Raw genomic sequence first — 24,768 nt, 5'->3', positions numbered from 1 at the left:
CATATGCAAAATGACAGAATTCTGTTCTGATCTATTTGAGGTGATTTGATCGCAAGACAGTCTCCTGGTTTTAGCAGGAATCTCTTTTGACCACTTTTTATTGTCAAGTTTTTCTTTTTTCTAGACTACACATCACTTACTATAGTGACAGTGTGTTGCTGCATGTTAATAAAGTACAAAAAGATTGAGATGTGAAGCATTTCAAATATTTAAGCACTGTTGATTTTGTGCACCAAATTGGCATATTTGAATGGTTTCTGAAAGGCCCACTGAAGCGTCTTGGAACGCGCAACTTTGTATTATGCGTTGACGTAATTTCCACTGAAACAGGAAGCTAAGGCTGGACATACTGAATGGCTCCTCCCCCTTTTCAAATAGCCAATAGAGCTGGTAAGTCCCGCCCATCCGTAAAACCCCAAGTGGACCTCTAGGTTGAAAAATCGTCAATGCAAGTGAATGGGAGAAAAGAATTATTTTCTGGTCCCGTTTGAATTTTGCCATGAATGTGAACATATGTTGTCTGTGAATTTTTTATATAACTTTTCATGTTACGAGTTTGACAGTATATGGTATGATTCTTCGGCTAGCAGTTGTGGAAAAGACATAACGAGAAAGACTGTCGCCTATGTGACGTCACCCCATAAAGTTGACTTACACGTGGTTTTCGCCAACCTCAACGATTTTGTCCTCTCCCTGAAAGAAGGCGGTGAAGTGCACCAAAGACACAGCCATGTTTAGCGGGATCCGTGAGCTAGTGTTCGTGTGCGAGTGGTGGTGACGTTTCAAACGCGTCGAAAGCAACGAAGAGTTGTAGTCCACAAAGTGCTCTCACACAGTCTAACCGTATCAAACTTCTACCCGCTAAATTGTAGCATTCTTTACACAAAAAGTTATATAAAAAATTCACAGACAACATATGTTCACATTCATGGCAAAATTCAAACGGGACCAGAAAATAATTATTTTCTCCCATTCACTTGCATTGACGATTTTTCAACCTAGAGGTCCAGTGGGGTTAGCGGAAGGGGGCGGGACTTACCAGCTCTATAGCGTTTAGTTTACCCGACAGACAGAAACATGGAAGCGAATCTGAGGTCTGATGATACGTTGGATTCAATAGTAGAGGTGTGAATAAAATTCTAGCCATTTCATTCTTAACCAATGTACAGTTGATAAACGGAATAGAAATCAAGCGTTTAAGCAACCGAACTCCAACCCATATTGCTCCGTGACGTGTCAACGGTTGCTTTGGCCAGGTGGTATTTATAGCATAGGGGGTGGGACGCTTTAGATTCTAGAGAGCATTTGATTGGACAGAAGATGTGATGAGAAGATGAAGTCTGCGGTGATGCCATAAAAACCCATGATCCATTTTAGCAGAAGTGAGAGACTGAACATTTCGAATGCTTATATCTCCTAAATGCGAATTTTGTCATTGTTTTGAAACGCACCAGCTTATTCATAACCTCAAGGCTAACATATTCATACTGAAAGCTAAAAAACTTACATTTTGATTTCAAGGGGCCTTGAAGGATCATGTGACCCTGAAGACTGGAGAAATTGCTTGTGAGAATTACGTAAAATTCGAAAAGAAGAAAAGAAGTGCGGATCATTCTGTTGTTTTGAAAAAATCGAATACAGTTATTTACATTTACATTTATTTATTTAGCTGACGCTTTTATCCAAAGCGACTTACAATTGCTATACACGTCAGAGGTTGCACGCCTCTGGAGCAACTAGGGGTTAAGTGTCTTGCTCAGGGACACATTGGTGTCTCACAGTGGATTCAAACCCAGGTCTCTCACACCAAAGGCATGTGTCTTATCCACTGCGCCATCACCACCCCTACTCTATTCTAATAATATTTCACAATATTATTGTTTTACTGTATAATTGATCAAATAAATACAGCCTTGGTGAGCATGAAAAATTCTTACCGACCCCAGGCTTTTGAATGGACTTTTAGGAAATTTCAAATTCTTGTTTTAGCACAGTAGATGATGACAGGAAAATAGGCTGTCCTGTCCTATGCTGTCCTGTTACTACCAATGCGACGTTGTCACATGTATTTTCGACTTCATTTGTATGATTGGATCACATAACATTTTGTACTCCATTTATACCTGTGTTGAGCAGTTATCACTTGTTATCAGATCACCCAAAACCAATGTCCACACGATGTACGTGTGAACGGGGTCACAAGATGCCAATCTTTAGAAACAAGTATTTTATAGCTTTTTTTTTTTTTTTTTCGTGCAGCAAACCACAGGACTCTGTGCTAAATATGGCCTCTGAGCTTTTTGCCGCACCCTGAGTTTTCTCCACCCAGTTATCACACAGATATCCTCTAATTTCCCTCGGAGCTGCCGAGCGCTGACATCTCAATCAGCATGTTCAAAGACGCCCTTGATCTGATCTCATCCTCTCAGGCCCTGATCACTGTGTTTCCCATTGTCCCCCCATCGATTCTGCCTCTCCGCTCTCGGAAAGCGAGGACACACGGGGGGCGCATAATTGTATGATGATCTTAAGTGGCACGGCAGAAGAGCTCCATTCTCGGAGAGTGCAGATAATCAGGAGTACCGCCTCTAACGGGGACTCAGGAGGAAATTGTTGTCACTTATTCGGCTGGAGGATGATGGATGGCGAGGCTGGCTGTGTGTGGATCATGGTGGCTACTTAAGACATGGAGCAGGACTGTTGGGAGGGAGGATAAAATCACTCCTATTATTAAACGCCATTCACTGCAGCTGCCGAGAAGAGATTCACGTCGTGTCCTCTGTCTCCCTCTCGTCTCAACTCTTCATCCCTTCTCTGGTCTTCGTGACTACAGATGGACATTTTGGTCAATTTGTCAAGTGTTAGACAAATAAATAAAAGTTATAGTTAATGAGTAACTAAAGATTCTGGCTGATATCAATAGTTTCCATGATAATAATTTCCATGTTATGGGTGTTATTAAAACTTTTATTTTAAACTGTGCAAGTGAATTTATTTTACTGTATAAAATGTTTTTTTATTTATCTGTCTATCCATCTGCCTAGCTCTCCATCCATCTGTCTGTCTGTCTGTCTGTCTATCTGTCTATTAAGCGTTCTGTCTATCAATCTGTCTGTCCATCATTCTATCTATCATTCTGTCTGTCCATTATTCTATATATCTCTCTATCTATCTATCTATCTATCTATCTGTCTATCTGTCTATCTATCTATCTATCTATCTATCTATCTATCTATCTATCTATCTGTCTATCTGTCTGTCTGTCTGTCTGTCTGTCTGTCTGTCTGTCTGTCTGTCTGTCTGTCTGTCCATCATTCTATCTATCAGTCTGTCTGTCTGTCCATTATTCTTTCTATCAGTCTGTCTGTCCGTCCATTATTCTATCTATCAGTCTGTCTGTCTGTCCATTATTCTTTCTGTCTATCTATCTATCTATCTATCCATCTGTCTGTCTGTCTATTGAGCATTCTATCTGTTGGTCTGTCTGTCCTTCCATCATTCTGTCTGTCTGTCTATTAAGAAATCTATCTATCTATCTATCTATCTATCTATCTATCTATCTATCTATCTATCTATCTATCTATCTATCTGTCTATCTGTCTATCTGTCTATCTGTCTGTCTGTCTGTCTATCTGTCTATCTGTCTATCTGTCTATCTGTCTATCTGTCTATCTGTCTATCTGTCTATCTGTCTGTCTGTCTGTCTGTCTGTCTGTCTGTCTGTCTGTCGGTATGTCAATCTGTCCATGCTTGATCTATATATAAATCTGTTGTTCTATCCATTATTGTTCTATCTATATTTCTATCTGCCTATCTGTAAGCTGTCTGTCTTCAAGTTTATTTTTACTTTATTCATAATTTTCAAAGAAGGATTGTCAATTTTGCTTTTCTAGTTAACAATGACATTAATTTCTTAGAATTTCTGTTGATTTTAATTCTACTTCCTTAGATTGACATTCCAATTCTGCCTCTGGATTGCTACTTCAAATCAAATTCAATCCAAATTCAGGAAATACATCTATTTAAAAAGCTATTTAAAATTCATAAGTTGTTGTCTAATGCATCATACCATCATGCACCATTATAAATTACATTGTGACCAATTACAAACTAAAAGCGAAGCCCGGCTCCTGACCATGATGTTGATTGTGTTTAGCAGTAGTTCTAAGTGATTTTAACCTTATAGTACTAAAAGGGGCGTGTTTTTAACACACTTGTACAGCTTTATAATGGATTTGAATGTCCTCAACATCCACATAGCGAAGTGCAATATAAGAGGTTAATCCTTCATTCTGTGGTGGAATTCGTCGCTTGGAGCGGGTCAAAAGGTCATGGCTGCGTCTCTTTTACATGCAGAGAGCCTCAAAAAGCGGAGGAGGACTCGTGTTAATGGAGCTGAGCCATTATGTAGCCGATAGTGTCAGGGCTGTTATATGGGCCTGTGCTTACACAGCAGATGGGTTCAATTCAGTCGGTGCTTCAAACACAACATAATGAGGAGTTCAGGAGGTTTTCTCGCCGTTTGTGTTTGTTTGCAAAGGTGTTGATTGAACTCATTTAAAACCAGCTTTATAGTGCTGTCCTCCTAATCGCGGTTTCTTTGCTGTTGAGACGTTGCTTTTACATGGAAGTTGAGAGGTCACATCCTCCATATCTATGGTTTAGTCTTAAGACAAGACCTCGGGCAAACTCACCTCCTCTCTTCTTTTGATCTGTTCAAATGGGTAATGTTAAAGCTCACTTGTTTCGATTCAGACTGAGACTTGAAGGACTAGGACGAGCACTACATGATTCTTCAGTATTTTAAAAGCACTTTTTATTTAGTATATTTACTCTCAGAACTGGTATCGATCCCCTAAATATAACATTACCCTCATCTCGTCGTCCTTGATATGTTGACCTCAGGTAGTGATTGCCTGCCACAATGCTCTGCTCTCAAGCAGAGAAGACTTATTGAAATTCTTGGAGGCTTCCAGACAATCTACTTTATGTCTTGGCTTTTGTTAATTAGGTTCAGGCACTTGGAAAGAGTCAAAGTGTGGCGAAAAACTTGTAAAACTCTTCTCAAAGTGCTTGTCATATATTTAGCTGTGGTGTTATATACATTTTGTTCATTAAGATTATTGTTTGAATGCTTACGTTTTCGAGAGTGCATATGGATTCATAGGGAAATGTTTTAATATCCAATTAGCCGATTTGAGTCCAGCTTAAATATACTGAAAATCATTACATTTGCACTGGATACAATTAAGTTGACTTGTTTGGAGATTGCTATTTCAAGAATACTATAATAACTATAAGTATTATTATGATTGCTTAACTAATTTAAATGGATAGTTCATGCAGAAATGAAATTCCTGATATTATTTGTTCACCCTCATGTTTTTCCTAAAGTTTTTTGGTCTACACAAATGATCAAATCAAATATTGTTTTGGACCCCATTGAGTTTCATTAGAAGGACAAAAAAAAGTTATATTTAAAATAGAGGAAAGTTACAGGTTTCACAAGAGCTTGAGTAAATTATGACATAATTTTCACTGTCCCTGTCCCTTTAACTCCATGCAATCAAAACCAAAGTTACGTGATTTGCATCCCATCTAAATAAAAATTAAATAAAAAATCTGCATACGTTCTCAGTGTACTGGGAAAACAATATGCATTTTGTTATCGTTTGTGTTATAATTTAATTGCTGAAGCTGGCGACATCTTGGGTTCTTCATAGCTGATGTGTTCATACGTCTGCAGTTATTAAAGAGTAGTAATTATGCAACATCCACCGCCGTGTTCAATAACCCGTGCAGGAGCCTGACAGTGGCTGTTGTCTCTTAATTAGGAATATGAATCCTTAATGCACGTATTTAAAGGCAAATAATTAGACAGATATTTCCTCCCTCTCTTCTCCTGCGCGTAACTACGAGCTGACCCGACATATCTGCTGCTGCGGGGGGGCTGGAGGAAGAGAATGAAAACGCGACGCTTGTTTCATTTGCATATTACAAAGGAATTAGCGAGGCAAGGCGTCCGCGCCGGTAACTAGGCCAGCGACGCTTTCTAGCGCGCCTCTTCATTAGAATATCTGAACTGTTATAAATACGGTTCAGATTACGTTATTGTCTCGTTATCTTCTCTTTGCTTTGCGCGCTAATGACTGGGACAGGGCAGCTAAACGAGCAAGTTCCGTTTACATTATTTGGAATGTGCTTTAATAATGCTCATTAGGCCGTTCCCTTTTTTGTTACTCTGCCGCTTTAATTAGATTTCTTGCCCCCCCCCCCCCCCCCCCACTCCCCTAATAAGGGCATTTCGTGGCTGATAATGCCTGTAATGTATTTGTTACTACAAGATGAGACAAGAAGAAAAAGAAGTGAGATTATTTCTCTTTTTAAGTGCCTTTTAATAGAAGAGGCTTAATTGGGGCTTGTTTGGTTTCCTCTTCCCTTTCATTTCTAATGAGCAATTCGCTACTGCTCTAGTTTTCCCCGTGTTCTGAAAGCCTGTTTAGTTAGGTTTCGTTTAGGCTGTTTGTAGGCTAACTAAATATGGAGCAAAGGTTGTTTTTTCTTATTCTGAAGTTTTGCGGATAACTCTTCCAGAATTTAATTAAATTTTAATTTAATAAAAAAAAAAAAAAAAATTTGACTAAGGCATCATTATTACTAGATTTTTTTTAAACCAAAACCCAAGTATTAAATTTTTTTTTTTATTATTCTAAATTTTTAAGCACTCACAAAAAAGCAACAACTCACCAACACCTTAGCAACCCACAACATCTTAGAATTGTGTTTGGGTTGCACATGTTTAAAAATCGTATGTTGTTTTTTTTTCTTTTTGTCTTTTTAACAAAGTCGAGAGATGTATAATGCAGGATGGATTTAAAAGGTCTGTTAGGTGTGCATATGCACAACCCTTTGTGCTGTAGTTCAACCTGTAATCTGTGAGCATTTCACTGTCCTGGCACCCATACTGTATGTCTGCTTTAACCGTTGCGTTCGGGTCTTGACCTGATAGAACGGAGAGCGAGACACTCACAGACAGAAATCAATGGCAGCTGTCAATGAAATCCAAGGTCGTCGTACCCCCCGAACTAATAGATTAAGCGAGCACCCATTTGGCAGAAGTACTTTTTAGATGGTAATGGAGCATCTGACATATTAGCAGTGATGGACCATGCATTATCTCTTTCTGATTCCTTTTTTTTTTTTTTTAGGTTTTATGTTACTTTTAACCAGAAACCCATTGGCCAGGTTATAATGGTGTTTCATCAGACAATATTAGCAATATTCGACAATATGTTGTTGTTTTTTGGAAAACCGATTGTAGCATTGATTATTGATTATTAATCGATTCGTTGTTAGTGTTTAATTTAATTTTATTGTAATTTATTTTGACAAAATAGTATAGCGTTTTAATATCGGCCATGTATCAGTTATTGGCCATTATTTAAGTTGTTGTCGGTTGTTATCGCAGAATAAACCCTGACAAGGTTATCAGGACCCTGAAATGAAGCGGAGGAATATTGATCTGAGTCTAAATATTTTATTAGCTGTTTAAACGCAAAGCTTCCGCGGAGAAAGCAGTTGCTAGCAAGAGGCAAGTTCAAATTAGATGTACATTTAAGGGATACTGTACAGTCATACCACTTATTACACTGCATTTCGCTACATAAATAATTATGGGGATAAGAGATATTGATTTGAGATAAAACTGTTTTAAAATCGTTTTTTAAATTACAGTGTGCAAAACAATCCTCTAAAAATGGCAGCAGCTGCCTTTGTTTGAAACGAGAGAGTCCGCGATACCGGATGACATAATTAAATAACTGCACACAAAATATTGATCTGAGTTTAATATTTTATTAGCTTACCGAACGCAAAACCTCTACGAGGAAAATCTAACTTCAGTTACCCGGATGAGCCTGTGTTATCAGTTCTTACTTGTTGTTATTGAGGAATAACATACCTCTGGATGGTGCGATTGACCAATCAGAAACAAGTATTCCACAGAGCCGTGTAATAAAAAATAAAAAATAATTATTATTATAATTTTTTAATACATTTATTATAGTAATAATAATCCTTTTTGGCTTGTTGGTATCAGACAAAATATTAATTCTATATTAATTAATTAAATATTAATTAACCTATGTAATGGATCATGTACAGTCAGTGTCCCATTATCTTCAAAAATATATAGATTTATCTACATTATTTATATTTTAACTTAAACTACATACAAATTCAAACTTTGAGTTTAGCAGTCATTCCTTCAAATTTTAGGCCTTTAAATCTTTAATATATTTCATAAGAACGGGGATCTAAAATGAAATCAAATGAGGACATTTAATGCTTGCATACAGGAAATTACCATATATAATAGTTGAATAAATGAGCATGCACATGCTGGGATTTTTCAGCTTCAACTTTTAATCCCAGAAGCTTTGCAGGATGTCCCACAAGCCCTGCTGTGAATAAATACACATCCTGTACTCAAACTGACTGTTTTGCCTGAAACTGTTTATCAAATCACCTCTGAACTCCTGAGAGGAAGGGAGGGCCGAAAAGGAGGAGTCAGAAGACCCCACATCAGACGTTTCCTCCTCTCCCTCTCTCTCTCTTTGGCCTTGTACTCTCAGCCCTCTTAAAATCTCTCGACAGAAGTGGAGTTTAAAGGATGTGCTCTTCTACCCCCCTCTGTGGTTGTCACGGGTGATGGGTGACACAGGCGTCTTGGCGCCTGCCACCACTGTTTACATAATTTCAACATGGCCGCAGGGAAAAAGAGACTTCGGCTGCAACGATCTTCTCTTCGCACTCCTCCAATTAGAAAGGCCCCTGCTCCGCCGCTTAGCACGGCTCTCGGGGAACGGGAATATTCCAGCTTAACTTTTCAGCCCGCGGGGATCGGCTGGCTGAGTCACCAAAGAAAGATGCCACGGTGGAGTTGAGAGGACGTTTAAGACAGACTAAAGATGCCCCAGTTTATCTGACAACATCTAAAATGTTGGACGTGAAGTGGAAATGGTGGTGCCGGAAATGTTGAGAATGTTTTGTGAGCACCGAACTGTCTTGTTGTAAACAGTTTTTGGTTAAAGTAATATTGTATCAAAATTGAAAGTTTTGGCTTTCCTTTTTCAGTGACATTACCTAGGCCACATGAGCCATTAGATAATCCAATAACCCATTTTTCATGATACAAGCAATTCCCTAGAGAGAAGATAATAGTTATGCCATACTTTTTTATCCTAGCTGAAAACAGGGGAGCATTTTTTATATATATATAATATATATATATTATATATCTCATATCCATTTCCTTTCTTGGATGTTTTGTTATTTGAATACAGTTGATCAAGCTTCAGGCATTAAATAAGAAGTCGATCTCATTACAGTTAATGACTGCGTATGATATTTAGTTTCATGGTATTTGCCGAAATGCATATTTGATTGCTACATTAATTGCCTGCATACACCTGTGTAATGCTAATGCGCTCCCTCCAAAAGTTTTCAAGTTCCACTGCAATCAAAGTACAGAAAGCTGTAGAGAATCGTATTCCCAATTGTGACGATACCACAGAGTCAAACTTTTTCTGAGAGCCTTCTCATTTGAAAGAGGCCTTTGATGTCTCTAGTCGCTGGAGTTCTGCTTAAGTGAACTGTAATCTCTAGCATTAAGACTCGCTCTATCTTTATCTCCATCCCTGAAACAGCCAAATGAATTACCACCAAATTTACTCCCCTCTCAATTTGGCCCTCACCTTGCGATACGGGGGTCATTTCCTTAATGGGGCCCTTGATTTTTGCCCAGCCATTTATAACCTTTTTGTGTCATCAGCGGACGATAGCACGATAATCAATATGTCTTTTTTTTTTTTTTTTTTTCTGAACTGAGGGGAATGTGAAGTTTGACCCCGTGCACTTGTTTGTGTGAACCGGATGGATGGAAATGCATTTTCATTTTCTGTTTTTCAGTCTCTATTTTTGCTCCCTCCTTCAAATCCTTTCCTCATCCCTTTGTGCCGCTAAAATAGCACAGAATCAGTTCCGCCGCATTGTCTGAGGAAGCAGAAATACGGCACATTAGTGTAATTTTGTTGACTGAATGGCTCTTTATTCCTTCTCAAAAAGAAAAGCCTTTTTTCCTAAACGCGTCTTAATGCGAGTAATGTCACCTTACGATGACAGCGCTTGTCCGACCTCCTTACCCTGACACGCCGAGATCGGTTTTCTCGCGCGCTTTAAGGGTGTATTTATAGAAACATTGCAATAAGCCTGTGCCGTGTTTTGTTTATTTGTTGCTTTTTTAGGTACAAGCATTTCTTGAGGGACTTGACAGAGAACACCGGTCCAGACAACCCGGAGTTTCAGCAGCTTTCAAGTAAGAGGCACCGCCGTCTCGCAATTCGACAAACACTCTCTTATCCTGTTAGCGCTCTGTGACAAAAATGTTGATGGGTTTAGCCTGTCTAGATTTTTTTCTTTTTCATTATCTGTTTATTGTCAGGATCTGTATCAAGCTGCGGAATCACATTCACCCAAAGTCACACTTGTTATGCTTGTCAAATTTGCTTTCCACTCTAGTTTGTCACTTACAGAGCAACCTAAAAAGAGATCACTCAACATGTTTGTGATGATGAGGTGCTTTGCGGAGATAAGCATTGCGGAGGATACCATGGCCTGTTGAAGAAGGTGCAAATGCTGAAATCGTTTCATACGGTGCCAAAACAAACCTGCGTCTTAAAGGGAAAAAAAAGTTTTTTAAGCTGGCAGCCGAAAAGACAGCCTCCCTTGTCTTTGTTAGGGTGACAAAGAACAACTCTGGGCCCCTGTTGTAGCGCTCACGTGTTGTTATTGTCACCGGGTGGCTTTGCTCTCAGAGGATGAAAGTACAGCGAAGCTTAACGTGAGTCTAAATTCTCGATGTGGATTTTGACATAATTAATAGGGACCAGATCAGAGGATATCAACCATGCAAAATATAAATAAATAAAATCTCTGGCATCAACAGAAGCCCCGATAATGACTCATTTCTATCGTCAAATAAACAGCAAATCCGACTTAAGAGCCAGTGTACACAAGGAATTATTTATGTGTATCAATTAAAATCTCATTGGTTGCTTGCTGCTTTTGCTTACAAATTAAAACAGCCCGTGAGTCTAAGATGAAGGTACATATCCAGATTTGGCCCTCCATTGCCTCTTCCTCTTCTCATTAGAGCTGCTTTTTAAGCTCACCAGCTCTTTTTTGAGGGGGGGGGGGCGAGAGAGAGAGAGCAATAGAAAAAAGTTTTCTCAATCAGCCTAGGCATATTGTAAAGGGAATTATTTAAAAGCAACCCCAGACAAATTATATTGTATCTGATTAAGCAAACTAGCTGTGAAACTCACAAGAGGCTTTGTTGTTGTTTTCTTTTTGCGTATATTTTTATGATTTTCTGTTTTCTCCACAAGCGCCACTGTTTTAATTATTATAATTGTGGCGTTCGTCAATCATGTGCGTTTTGGCCCGTTATCTTCTGCATTTCCCTACAGCCAAGTATCCTGAACTTTTTTGCGGAGCCTGTCAAAGGTTAATTAATAAAAGCTACCACTCGAGAACTCCTCGGACCGAGTTCTGTTTAAACATACTGAATGTCTAAAATGAAAAGACAGAGAGAAAGTATTCGTAGAATGTGGAATGAGAAAGTATTAATAATGCATCAGCCGTAGCTCTGTTGAAACACAATTACAGAGATGGTTTTCTTAAAAGGGAAGGACTGAGAGACATACAGAGAGGGCCCAGTCATCTCTAAACAGTCACTTTGTTTGGTTTTGCTTGTAGTTGTTCTAAAGATAAGCAACTCAATTAGGCTGTGATTATTTTACTATGAGGCAAACGCCCCGAGCGCTCTATTCATTGTCTGAATTGTTTGAGTCAATAAGACCAAAGCTGGGTTTAAAATTAGTATCCATCTGCTTGTTTGTTTCTTTTTTCTTCTTAATGAGTTGATGATGTCTACATTAGTTAATGAATTCCAGGCATGGTAACTGGCTAAATGTTTTCAGTTGCAAACTAAAAAAGTACGATTTTCAACTCTGAAAACGAGTTCACTCTACATTATTTAGATCACGTTTTGATGCTTTTATGTTGCACAGCTTGCTTCCAATAAACCAATGAACCGCAGAAATCTGTTTTATACAGAAGCCATGTTTATCAGACAGACAAGAATACAAAAGTTCCAGATGAAATATGTAGTCCTTGTGCTTTTTATGGCCAGCTTAACATCCTATGGCAAGGTCTTCACCTAATCAGTGCTATTTGGGTGTGTTAATGCACCCTCATCTTTCTCCAGGGGTTAATGGTGAAATCAAACATTGTGTGGAGGCCAAAAACAAACTTGTAATTATCATATGCAATATTGGAGTCTGCATAATGCATGAACGCCTATGGGTTTGCACTTATTAGTGTCATGCTGTTAGATTACTTGTATGATGCTCCTAATAAGTTCAAAATTGCATAAATAGGTCAGGCTCGCGAATTATGTGTACTTTATAATTATTTTGTGAAACTATTTTAAATTCCACAGATGTTATGTTGATCAATTATTTAACACTCTCAAATAAAGTATTGCAAAAAAGGTTTATTGTTGCATAGATTATTGTTTACAATAAATCATAAATTTGCATCATAGGGATGCACAATATATCGGCCACCATATCAGTATCTGTATATCTGTATCGATATATGTTAATTTTTTTAATGTTATCGTGATCAGCCCAATAAGAAAATTTGCCTGATATATAACTCAATAAATAATGGAATATTTCCTTCAGCTGAGACACTTCAGTTGTGCACTGTTCACTGAAGTGGTATTAAATGACTTGAAATATGATTTGAATCAAAAAGGTGCAACATTTCTGTCATATAGGCTACATAAAATTATAATGAAAACATTAATATAATTGTGTGCTAATTGACACGGATTTAATGGTGAGACTTTTGTTTTTGTAATTAGACTCTTAAATTTTATTTTAGAAAAATTTGGATTTAGATTTATCTGCCAATATATCGGTCATCAACTTTCAAATATAAAGATTAGCCAAAATTTTCATAACGGTGCATCCCTATTGCATTTTATGCATGCCATTAGGATAAACATAAAATGGTGCATTTGAACATGTGGAGTCCATAATGCATTTGTAAACGTACACTAGAAGTAATACCAAATAGACTGAAGTTTTAAGTTGTGGTTTGAGGGCACCGGATAGCGTGAGATCTGCAAAATGCAACAGCCAAAAAGTTAGCACCAAGTAAGTGAAATAGGAAAGTAATGTATTGCAAAATGGAAGTTTTTAATTTTTTTAATGGCTGCAAGCCCTTCTTCCATGTTGTTTTGAGAATATGAGTTATCTAATAATTGAGGCACCTAATCAAGGATTAGTCATGTAAAGTTTTCACCAACATGATCGAAAACTTTAAACTATGTATTTAAATGTATGCAGTGTGACAAGCTTCAGTCCTGTAGTGTGTGCTTGGCATAAAGACACATTTTTGTGTTGTATAGTTTGTTTGTGCTGTTGGAGTTTGGTTATGTCCATTCAGTCCCTTCCATTGTTTCATGCTGCATGCCCTCTTTCTGCAGAGGCAGTGAAGGTCGTCTCAGAGGTCGCCCAGCGGATCCAGGACAACGCTCGCAGCCATGAGAACCACCTGCAGCTGCGCAGAGTCCAGAAACAGCTCAAGGGCCGAAAGACCAGAATCCTGACTCCAGGTTAGTGTCTGTGATCTTCCATTCTTTTTATCTCCCAGAGAACCGTGGAGAGCCAGAGAGTTAAGCGGATGAAGGAGGTCAGGTGGAAGAGTGTGGAAAAGTAGTCTTGTTTAAAAGAGACCCAGCTGTTTGCCCATAATCAATAGAGGCGATTTTGTTTTCGCCCGGCACAATCGTAGTCTCCGACGAGAGAATTAACTGAATTTATCGACAAGTTCTTGCTGCTAATTGGTAATGGAGGGGAAGTGTGCCTTAAGTCTGTTCTTTCCATCTTTCTTCTCTTGTGCTACTTGTGGAGTGGAGGTCCTTTCTTCCTTCTTATTTATCCCAAGGGAGAATGCCCACGTGTGAAACAAAAGAGAAGGAGATGGAGAAGGAAGAGAGAGAGAGAGAGAGAGAGAGAGAGAGAAAAAGACAGAGAGGGCCTTGTCGTGAATGCCTTGGCCTGCCAATCTCCCCCAGGACCAATTAGCGCCTCTCCTCATCTTGTGGGCCGGTAGATAAAAAGGAAGCTGGGAGAAAGAGAGCGAGAGAGAGAGTGTGTGTGTGTACAAAGGTGGTTGGGAGGCTGGCGATGAATACCCAACGAGCACTGGGCTCATTTCACACAGCGCCGGATGTAGGAAGAGTGTAAAAAAAAAAACCTCTCATCCTGTTTTTCCAGGACTCTAGAATTCTACCGAGGTCCTTTCTCTTGTCCAATAAGGATTCTTTTCTTCCATTCGCACTTTTTCTGACTTCAGAAAGCCGAACCGAGCCAGGCCATCCCAGCTTATCTCACCCAACCCCTCCGTTTCCTCAGATGTGCCCTAACGAAAGTGATGCTTGACAGATGAGAGGCTTCGGAGCCCCTGAACAATATTAAGTGGCCGACTTGGAGATAAGGGCAGTGTAATTCTCAGACGCAAAGCTTGAATCAATGGGACATTGATACGGCAGACAGTCTGTCTGTTTCCTTGGAGTCCTCAGCAGGACGTTGCCGCCACCACCACAGCTTTCCGAAGTTCAAGCCGAAACTCAGGCCTACAGAGAAAGACGAAAGTGAAAGATGAGACCATTCCATGCCTTTTTTCCTTCTAGGTCTATTAAGTGCAAACCTTTTATAGCAGAAACAAACTCTAAGCGAGTATGACAATGCAAATGCTTGGCCAATGGATTGTAAACAACTGTCCAGTTGAACATTCTTCACTCTGGTAGCGATAATCTTAGCTACTGAAAAGGGGCATTCAGGCAATAGTCTTAGTCTGGACGCTCTGGCTGCTCAAATCAGATTTCAAACAGTCTTTTGCATCATTTTCAACGGTCAAAACCAGTGACGGAAATGCCAGAAGTATTCCTTCATGCGTTCATATATGTGTACCAGTCTCCTCACTGAGTTTTTTTTGTGCAACACAGGAGTGCTGCACCACGACTCAACTTTTATTGGAGAGCGAGATGATGGAGACCTCCATTTTTTTCATGCATTTGTTTTGAAAGCCTTGTCATGTCCAAAGCAACCCATTCAGATAGGTTGGTTATGTCCGGACACACAAATCTTATTTCACTTGCCATTAATAGTGCGGACAGTCTACCTGAAAAGAAATCCGATTTGCTTGCAGTCTAAACATAGCTTCAGATATCTGTGCCAGATATTTTAATCCAGATGTGTTATTGTTCAGGTAACTTGTGTTGCTCCACCATGACAGTTGTTGAATTAAAAGAGAAAACTAATGGGGCAATTAACACCATTTTGGAATTACTGTAATTATGAGATTCCAACTTGGAAAGAGGGGCCCACATGGAACATACAACTCGCAATTACAATTGTTGGAAACTCAGAATCGAAGACCAGGAGACTTTTGGGATCACGTTGAAGAAGTTATTCTTTACTGAGGACTTCGCGTTGACGTGGCTGCAGTTCTTCAAAAGTCTGACTAAGTGGACGTTCTCTTACAGTTTATATACATTTAGGGGCAGGAGCCAAAACTTTGTGATGAGACAGGTTTAGGAACCTGTTCTAGACTGAGAGTGCTGCCCATCCTAATCCACTCAGCATATCTATTCAAATGCTGAGACCCGAATACAGGACTGGCAGGACTCTCTTGCTAAAACACAAGCTCCAAGAGCCATTAAGAGTTTCAGTAAAACAGGACTGACCGGAGTCTTTTGCTAGAAAACTCTGATAATAATAATTTATACCTAACCTTAATATGCTAAATTCAATGTAAACCTAAATTAAACATTTTAATAAATTTGTAATACAACACAATGTTCAGATTTTACATCTCTTAATTACGGTGAATGAACCATAACCATAAAAGACAGTTTACCCCTGTTAGCGGCGATGAAACTGACAATGTGTGATTGTGGAGCTTGCGTTGGTAGAAGTGCTGCATTCATGTACCTACAATGAGTATGTTTCGGGCCTTAAAGTCACAATTCTTCATACAATTGTGTAACCCGAATCTGAACAAAACTTTAAAGAGGGCTCCTGGACTTTGAATACTGTAGATGAACACCTGAATCCTCTTTTTAACTGACATAAAAGGTTAACCTATCCAACAAAGCCTTCTCAAAATTAACAATGATCTGACTTGCCATTCCATCACTTTCAAATCCAGGCATGCTTTTATGTCTCTGGGTCTTTGGCTTGGTCACATCAGGAGTACCCCTGACGCTTTGTAGTGCAACCTTTAGCACCCTGCAAACCACTAGGTCCTTTGTAGTTGGGCAGAGGTGTACTTTGACAGGGAAAGTTGAAAGCGTTCAACATGAAGAGGGGGATCTCCAAGTTCCTGCTCTTTGAACTGAGCCGATGAAGCCTTCCTTGGATATGTCAGTCCAAACCAGGGATGGGAATGTGAGGATGATGCGAACAGATTGACATTAAACAGAAGCAGAGTCCTTTACCATTTTACCCACGGACAACTTGATGTTTTTGGCACTGGATGTCTTGTAATTGTGTTTGTACACTTGTTAGCATTGTGTAGGCCTATGTGCAACTGAACACATTAGGCATTACTGTCCTGTGTAATCCAGATAGAGCTTGGCCATGTAAATGCATGTATCCAATTTAAATAAGCCAACGAAACCATTAAATCCAATCTGCACATGTCGCCTGAGAGTATCACAGGATGTATCCTGGTTGTTGCCTCATATTAAACCTGTGGCATTTTTAAAAAGACGTTTGACCCCTACTTGACCCCTCTGCTAATCATAGAGTGCTTGTCTGTCGCTCAGAGCATCCATTTTGAGCTCTGTGCTCTTGCTATCGCCGGAGCGGCAATCACAAGGTTCACTGGGGCAATTAAGGAATCAGTAGCAGGAATGAAATTTCATCTTATCTATCCAAATGTCAGCATCTAATTTAGTTTCCATCATGCAACTGCCAATCACTGAGAAGGGAGGCACTGGTTGTGTCTTTTCCGTCTCAAGTCATGTAAACCTGTAAAAAAAAAACGTACTTTTTTTTTTTTTTTTTTTTTACTTTTTTAGACAATAGGTAAGTCCTTCATCCATTTCTGTTATCTCTTCTCATTGTAGGGAGGTGGTACATTCGGGAAGGCTGGCTTAAGACAGTGTCCACTAAAGGCACAGAGGCAAAGCCCAAGATGTTTTACCTGTTCTCTGATATCCTGCTCCAGGCCAAACCATGCAGTCCCATACATCCTACCCACGGGGATAAGTTTGTTTGTCAGCAAGTCTTCCCGTTGAAGGAGTGCACGGTGGACAAAGTCTTCGGCCACACCAAGAGCCAGGGAGGCCTTATCAGTGTAAGTTGAAACAGTTTGCAATATATTAGAGATGCTGTTTAACATTATTACAATTCAGTTGGAATTAGTGAAGAATTCAGTTATGATCTGAATCTTGGTCATGATTCAGTTCACATATTTTGGTATGATAAGATATTCTTAAAAGTAATCACAAAACTAAAGATGGTTGACCATTGGACAAACAGCTAGCCCCACCCAAACTCACGTCATTGGATGAGCCAATGTTGATGTAATGTTGTGAAATTAATCTTGTGACTGTTTTCTGGGAAATCACCCAACTGTTGGCTCACTTATGGTTGTCTCTTCATATCAAGGGACAGGATAAAGTATTTTAGCATATATAAAAAAAGTACACACTTCACCTTTAGAACACAAATTGAATATTTCATCTCCTGCTTCATTGAACGTGTCCATGCCAGATGTAAACTGGGGATTTGGGTGAACTGAAAATGAACGAATGCACAGTACATTGGGTATTATTGTTGAAATTATAATTGATTTTTAGATTCTGTAATCGATGCATTAAATTTTCATTGGCAGATCAATGCATCATTACAACCCCAACCCCTTTTTTTCTTTGGGGAAAATCTGAGGACTATTACACACTTTTATCCATTAAAATTCCTCATAGGCACTCTTCAGATCCATCAAATATATTTGAACCGTATGTCCCTCCCCACGCTTATTGTTCTCAGAACGACTTGATCTGCAAGTTAGCAAAAATGATCAATTTATCATTCTTCTTCTTGCACTAATTACTCGAGTTCCTCATAAGGCTTCAAGTTTTAATGTCTCCACATGGCTTGATCTCTTTCCAGGTCTCTGTGCTGCCGCTGGGTGACAAATTATGTCTAAGCGATCTCCGCACTCTCATGAAACATTCAGACGAATGTTTCGCACACCGCAAAGGCATTTATTCAACACGGTTTAGTTTAAGTGCCTAAACCCATCAACACACAGAAGTGGATGTTTCGTTTTGTTATTTTGGTTATAAAATACCATAAATCTGAGAACTAACAAACAAACTAATATACACACTGTACATTAATAATACATCTACTCGTTAACTACATAAATGCGACATAAGGATGTGGTATAAAAGGTTTTTGGGGGGCGATGCCGCCAGATGTAGTACGCTATCTTGTCACAGTTATGTTTTTTCCGCGTGGAATAGACATAAAGAGGATCTTCTGAGCCACCCGCCCTGAAGAACTGTGGGAAGGCGCTCGCATCACTCCATCAGATTAGATCACAGATCCATCTCTTCCGCTCGGCCGCTGAATGCATCTTCCTGAAACCCTGTTAGTGCTTCACACTTCTCTCCTCTCCTGCGGCCGTGGCTGCATATTATCTAATGGCTAGAAATGGCATTTCATTAGCCTGTTATCCCACAGAGGCCTCAAATGCATACTCAATAGCATTAGGTGTAATTTCTCATAAGGACACATTATTGATCCCAGTTCCACCCGCCTCCCACCTGGACCGGAGGGGAAAGAGGCTGTCAGCACTCTCTGGCCCCTCCCCAGCCGGGCCGTGAAGAATTAAAGCAAAATTAAATTTGACAGCTGGAAATGCCATGGCAATCTATATGCAAAGTTTGAAAGTAGTAGTAGTAGAGGAAAATGTGCTATGAAAATTTTGGCTCTCTCTCCCCTATCCATTTGTCTAGATGAGAGAGTGTTTGTATACGGATAATTTCTTCCCTCCTTTTCTCTTTCTCTCGCATTTCCCATCTTCACGTCCCCCTCCCTTTTCGTCTCTCCATCTTCCTCTCACGGCTCCCCGTCTTTCTTCCTCCACCTCCTTGAATATTATTTTGCATCCATGACCGATTCCCTTTGATGTATAAATAATCAAGTGAAATTATGTGCGTCGAAGAGGCTCTGTGCTCCGCCGTTCGTATTATACAAAGTAATTTCTACCTAAGAGGGTCAGATTTCCTGACAAATCCCTAATTACCGCATCGCAATAGAAGTGGAATCTATTTGTGCATAAATCAGGCCACCCGTCCCCCCATGCGGCGGACCCCTAATATCGCGCTTCGCTTTGCCTCGCTCACTGAACTCGGTAATTAGATAATACTTTTGATGATGGTACATTTGAAATCTTAATCTGTTTAATACCTAATGAGAAACAAGCGCGCCAGCCCCCCGCCTCCTTAAAATACAACCGGAACGTCATTACTTTTTACCAGGTGTCCATTAAAGACCTGGCTCTGCTCATCATTACGATTCCATTCCCAGTCGTAATAAAGATTAGGCCTGATTATTGAGATGCTGTCGGTAACTGCTGCCATTTTCTCCACTTCGCCGGCCTCAGGTAAATGTGAAAGGTCATTTAATATTTTCAAGGCCCCAATTATAATCCACTTTAATAGGTCCCCATTGTAATTATTCCGAGGATAAAGCCTCTGCCTTTGTTTGGGGTTGGATGGTTCCCGTTGTCTTGTTTGACATGTGTAATCTAGCAGTAAAGTCTCCTCAGTGCGGATGAGTGATGGTAATTGCTGTTGACTCAAGGATGAGCCATCTGACGGGAGGCGGAGAACGTGGGCCGAGCTCAGAAAACTTGTCCTCGAAGTGCAGATTGTGCCAAATTAGCAGCTGAGAGCATCAACTGGCACATCTGTGCATCTTCGGGCTCGAGTGGAGAACGTGTCGCTTCCTCTGCATCTCGTTTTTGTGCCTGATGAGATGACCTATTTTGCATCAGATTGATACCAAATTTTCGACTTAAATGTTATTGACAATGCTTTTTAATGTTCTGTGAGGTGGATTAAATGGTCTCACTCTGTGCTGTGCGTTTTGACACACTCAAGTGTCTTAAAATTCATCTTAAGGAGCCCTTAAAATGCCTAATTGTTGCTGTACCTCCTCTACTTCTGCAGGCTATATGTAGGGAGAACTGTGAAGTCAGTACTATTAATCATAAGATCACAAACGGTTGAGATTTCGAGACTGTGGTCAATGTAAACAATGGTGGCAACGTCAACAAGCTAGTTCATGGACGCCCTCTAGTGATCCAATGTAATTATGCACACAACATGTTGGTTTCATATGCTTTTGTAAAAACATTTACACCATTTTCAAGAAAAGTTTCAAGTGAAAGTAAAAAGTAATATTTCAAAAACATTCAAAAAAAAGTCTGCTAAATAAAAATATATTAACTTTTGCTTTTTAATATATTAATCAATTGCAGTTTTAATGCATTTCTGAATAAGTAACTGATATGAGAATCATACATTGACCCTATGCCTTAGAACAAATGTTTGATCAGTAGACTTCTTAAATTGATACCACTAAAATGTCTACATATTTTTCTTTTCAGTGTCCATCACCAGTTCTCTCAATCTCTTCCTCTAAATCTGAATGTTTTCTCTGTTTCCTTTCTTCTAGTTGACCTTCGCCAGGGCCAAACTGCTCCTAATGTCCGATGATCAGGTGGACATTAATGATTGGTACCGTAGTCTCTGCATGGCTATTGGGTGAGTATGTCTGTCCACACAAGGATGCTCAAAATTCACCCCCTAAAAAACCAAAACTTTCTAGGTTACAATTCCAAATCTCTGTCCACTGTATCACTCCACCCAGGTTTTGAAGTTAAAAGATCGACGCAGCTCATAATCGTTTTACACTGTACTCAGTGTTAGCATAACATCAGTGCCCTTCACTTTCACAGGATCTGAGGGCAGGGCGAGAGTTGGCATGGGGCGAGCTCCTCACAGGGGGACAGTCCCAACTCTCAAAGCTAAGCTAATTAGTTTAGCACTCTGTCTGAGTGATTGGGAGGGACAAACTGTCACCTCATGCCATCTTCAGAGTGGGGAGCTCCTCGCGTGTGGCCCGCCCAACCTACTGGCCCAGGGGAGCACAATTAGAGCCCGAGCTGGACAGGTTGTGGTGGCTGAGGTCAGAGGTGATTGCTATGAAAAAAGAAAGATGTGCCGGTCACTGTCCTACTTGTGGACTACCAATGTGGATCCAGTACATAATGCAACATCAACCAGCATTATTATTCTGATTGTTCATTTTTGCAAAGAAACTTAAACATTAAAAAGTGTATGAAAACATTTTAACATTCTAATAACTTTATTTACATGCTTATCATACATTTTGTCCATTTTATTTTTCTATTTTGTATAGACTTTTTTTCTTCATTATCAAGACTATTTTTGTACCTTGACATTTTTGACTTTGTGCCGCAAAAGATATCGAAGTTATTATTTTTTTAATTCAGAAATTAAAAGTGTGGTTATCATAGAAGAGGTTCAAGTCATTGCATTTCTGAATAAATATATAATTCATATGAGTGTCATACACCGACCCGTATGAGCAAGTGACAGACGTTTGATCAGTATAAATACTTTTTGACCTATATTTTCTCCCCTTTAGGTCCAATTACTAAAACATAGTTTGTTTTCATAACCATTTTCCATCTTCTCTCTGACCCATATTATTAAGCGGGTCATTTTATTTATTTTTTTAATGCTTTGCTGCACTTATTTATGACGTCCTCACAGATCCAATAAACTTTTAACTGCCCTATACTTCAACAAGTTTAATAAAAAATGGTTCACAAACCTGAAATATGTCACAAAAACTGGTTAAAAGGTTAAAAAAACAGGGATCTTTAAAATATTAACTTGAGTTGCTGGATATGCAGTAGGTGCTACACAAGGCCTGGAACTGAAAGTCATTATTAAAATATGTCATTTTTAGTACTCTTTAGTACCTCCTTTTTTAATTACATTCACATTTGACACAAGCCATGTCACCGATCCGTGTCACGTGACTTACAGTTGCCTTTCTGATTCTGTATTCGTTCCCCTCCGTGATTATCTGTAATACAAATGTAATCGTTTCCTTTCACGAAACGCTATCAGATTCCCATTATTGATACGGCATTATGTTATTGCTATTGCTTGTGGTTGGGAAATACAATCCTTGAGCTTATTTTCAGTTGTTGCATACCAGTAATCTTAATGCCACTGATTATTGACTCGGAGCAAGACCGCAAACATATCGAGGCCCTTAAAACGATCCGAAACTTAAGAGCACATCATTCCCTCCAATTTCTTTCGCACAGAAGTATGGACAGAAATCAACATATCGCTAATTCAGAGTGCAAATAAGTCAGGAAAAGTGTAATACAAATTCCATCAGAGTGGTTTTAATTGTAGTAAACGAAATTGTTGTAAGAAATGAACATGGTTTAAGCTTCACCCACACAAACGGACCACTGCTAGTTGTTGGCCAAGGGACTCAATCAGTTGGCCAATCGATGGTTTCGATGACATGAGGTGAAGGTGGCTGGAGCCTTATGACAAAACTGAGCGTCTCTCATCGAGGCAGATCCGCTCGACTTTGTGGTCAGATTGACGTCTCCTATGCTCCAATGCAAACCACATACTTCCCTTTCATGTCACCAGAAAAAAATCACACACAAATATCCTGTGCTACAGACACGGTGTCTCCTGTGTTGGATCAAAAAGAATTGATCAATGTATTTGAACATTTTGAGTTCTCCTGCTTCTGATTTAGTTACTTTTTCCCCATTTCACACATTTTTGTGTCACTTTCTTAACCGTAAAATGCGTATGTGAGTGTAAATTATCATTAAAATGTATTTTGAAGTATATTATTGATTCGTAAAAGATTATTTAAAGTGGGTCCACAAGTCGAATAATATGATTTTTAAATTAATACATTTTATTTTAAAGAACATTTTTAAATGATCTTTATCCTACTGTTTGATATTATTCATAAAAGAAAGTTTGAGACCTAGTGAAAATTCATCTTTATTATTATTATTATTATTAGTTAAAATATATATAATCTATAGATATTGTAATATGAACAAGATGTTTTTTATTTCTTTTTTCAATTCTTAATCTCCTACTTTTTAGTTTGTCTTTCTTTGTTTCACACATTTTTATGGTACTTTAATAACAAAAAATAACCATATGTGGGTCTAAATTATCATTTAAATGTATTTTTATTGACAAAACAAGTAGTGTTATAAAGAGCATATTATTTTATACTGTTATATTATTTATTTATTTATTTATTTTTATTTGGGGGGGGCACAAAATTATACATGGTCACATCAGAAATTACTAAGAATACAAATATCACATTCAAATACAGCTATGGTCATGTCTTTGTCAATTTTAAAGTGGTAGTTAATACTTTTTGGATTTCATCGCAATACCACAGGCGTGAGCTGGAAGGGTTTTTTTTTTATGCAAGGTACAAGTTGTACAAGCGTACTACATGTCTCAGTGTAACAAGAGCTGGAGTCTGGAGAACGGAGAAGTGGTCTGAGTTTATCATCTGTATTGAAATGTCAAAATGAGCATCAGATATGACATGAAAGTGAAGCTAATGATGTAGTCATTTCATACTCCTGATTCCTGTTTAAATGACTGATCTTAATGTCTTCCCTGGCTCAGTTGATGACTGATGGTCTTGTTTTCCATCTCAGGCAGCTGAAGTCAAAGAATACAGTGGTGCACAAGAGAGACGAACTGTGTAGGAAGCCAATCAGATCCAAACCAGACTGTCAGAACACTCCAGAACTCCAAACACGTGGAATAAAAAGGATCATGGTCAGTTGTTGCTTCGTGTTTATTTTATATTTATTGTTAAAATGAACTAGTAATTTGATTATAGAAAGGGTATCCTAAAGTCTGAGACCATAATTTTTTTTATTTAATTTTTTTATATTATATTATATAAATTTGTATTTATTTAAATTGTTTAAGATCCTAAAACTTTCTATTTCCTGGTTTAAATTGGATTTTAAATCCCAGATTTTCAGACTGTTCATAATCTAATTAAAATATGGAGATAGAAAAAAGTTTTAAGATTAGAAAACTAAATGTTTTTTAAGTAAATGAGAAATATGTAATATTTAAAAAAAAAAAAAAACGTTTTTTTTTTGTTTTTTTTTATAATATAATTAAAAATGTATAATAAAAATGCTATAATTAGGTCACTAATCAAATTTCTGAAATTCATTTCAAAATATTTTTTTATTCAAATTATGTTTATAATATTATATAATTTATTTATTTTATACTGTATATGTTTTCACATTACATGTACTTAATCTTTTGTTGTTTGTCTCCTCCAGATGTTGGATGAAGAGGTTAGGGGGTACAGAGAGGGTCACAGTTCCATCCCTCCAACAGGGGAGAGCAGCCACAGCGCCACCAAGAGGCTGAAGCCTAATGAAGCTCCTGCTGCAAAGTAAGTTTTAAAGCATCAT

At 38.7% G+C, this 24,768-nt stretch overlaps 1 protein-coding gene across 3 annotated transcripts in view; it reads left to right on the top strand.

Annotated features, from left to right (window-relative positions):
- The window catches only part of arhgef39 (Rho guanine nucleotide exchange factor (GEF) 39), a 46,222-nt gene that overhangs the window by 19,862 nt on the left and 1,592 nt on the right, over positions 1 to 24,768 (top strand). For all 3 annotated transcript variants that reach the window (XM_081362885.1, XM_081362883.1, XM_081362884.1), the window contains 6 exons: positions 10,305 to 10,375; positions 13,619 to 13,747; positions 17,270 to 17,499; positions 20,895 to 20,983; positions 23,983 to 24,106; positions 24,634 to 24,749. In XM_081362885.1, coding sequence (XP_081219011.1) covers positions 10,305 to 10,375; positions 13,619 to 13,747; positions 17,270 to 17,499; positions 20,895 to 20,983; positions 23,983 to 24,106; positions 24,634 to 24,749 — 759 coding nt within the window. The remainder of the gene's footprint in view (positions 1 to 10,304; positions 10,376 to 13,618; positions 13,748 to 17,269; positions 17,500 to 20,894; positions 20,984 to 23,982; positions 24,107 to 24,633; positions 24,750 to 24,768) is intronic.

The sequence above is a fragment of the Scardinius erythrophthalmus genome (assembly GCF_964197995.2).
Source record: "Scardinius erythrophthalmus genome assembly, chromosome: 4".
NCBI lineage: Eukaryota > Metazoa > Chordata > Actinopteri > Cypriniformes > Leuciscidae > Scardinius > Scardinius erythrophthalmus.
This window is presented reverse-complemented; position numbering and strand designations above follow the sequence as displayed.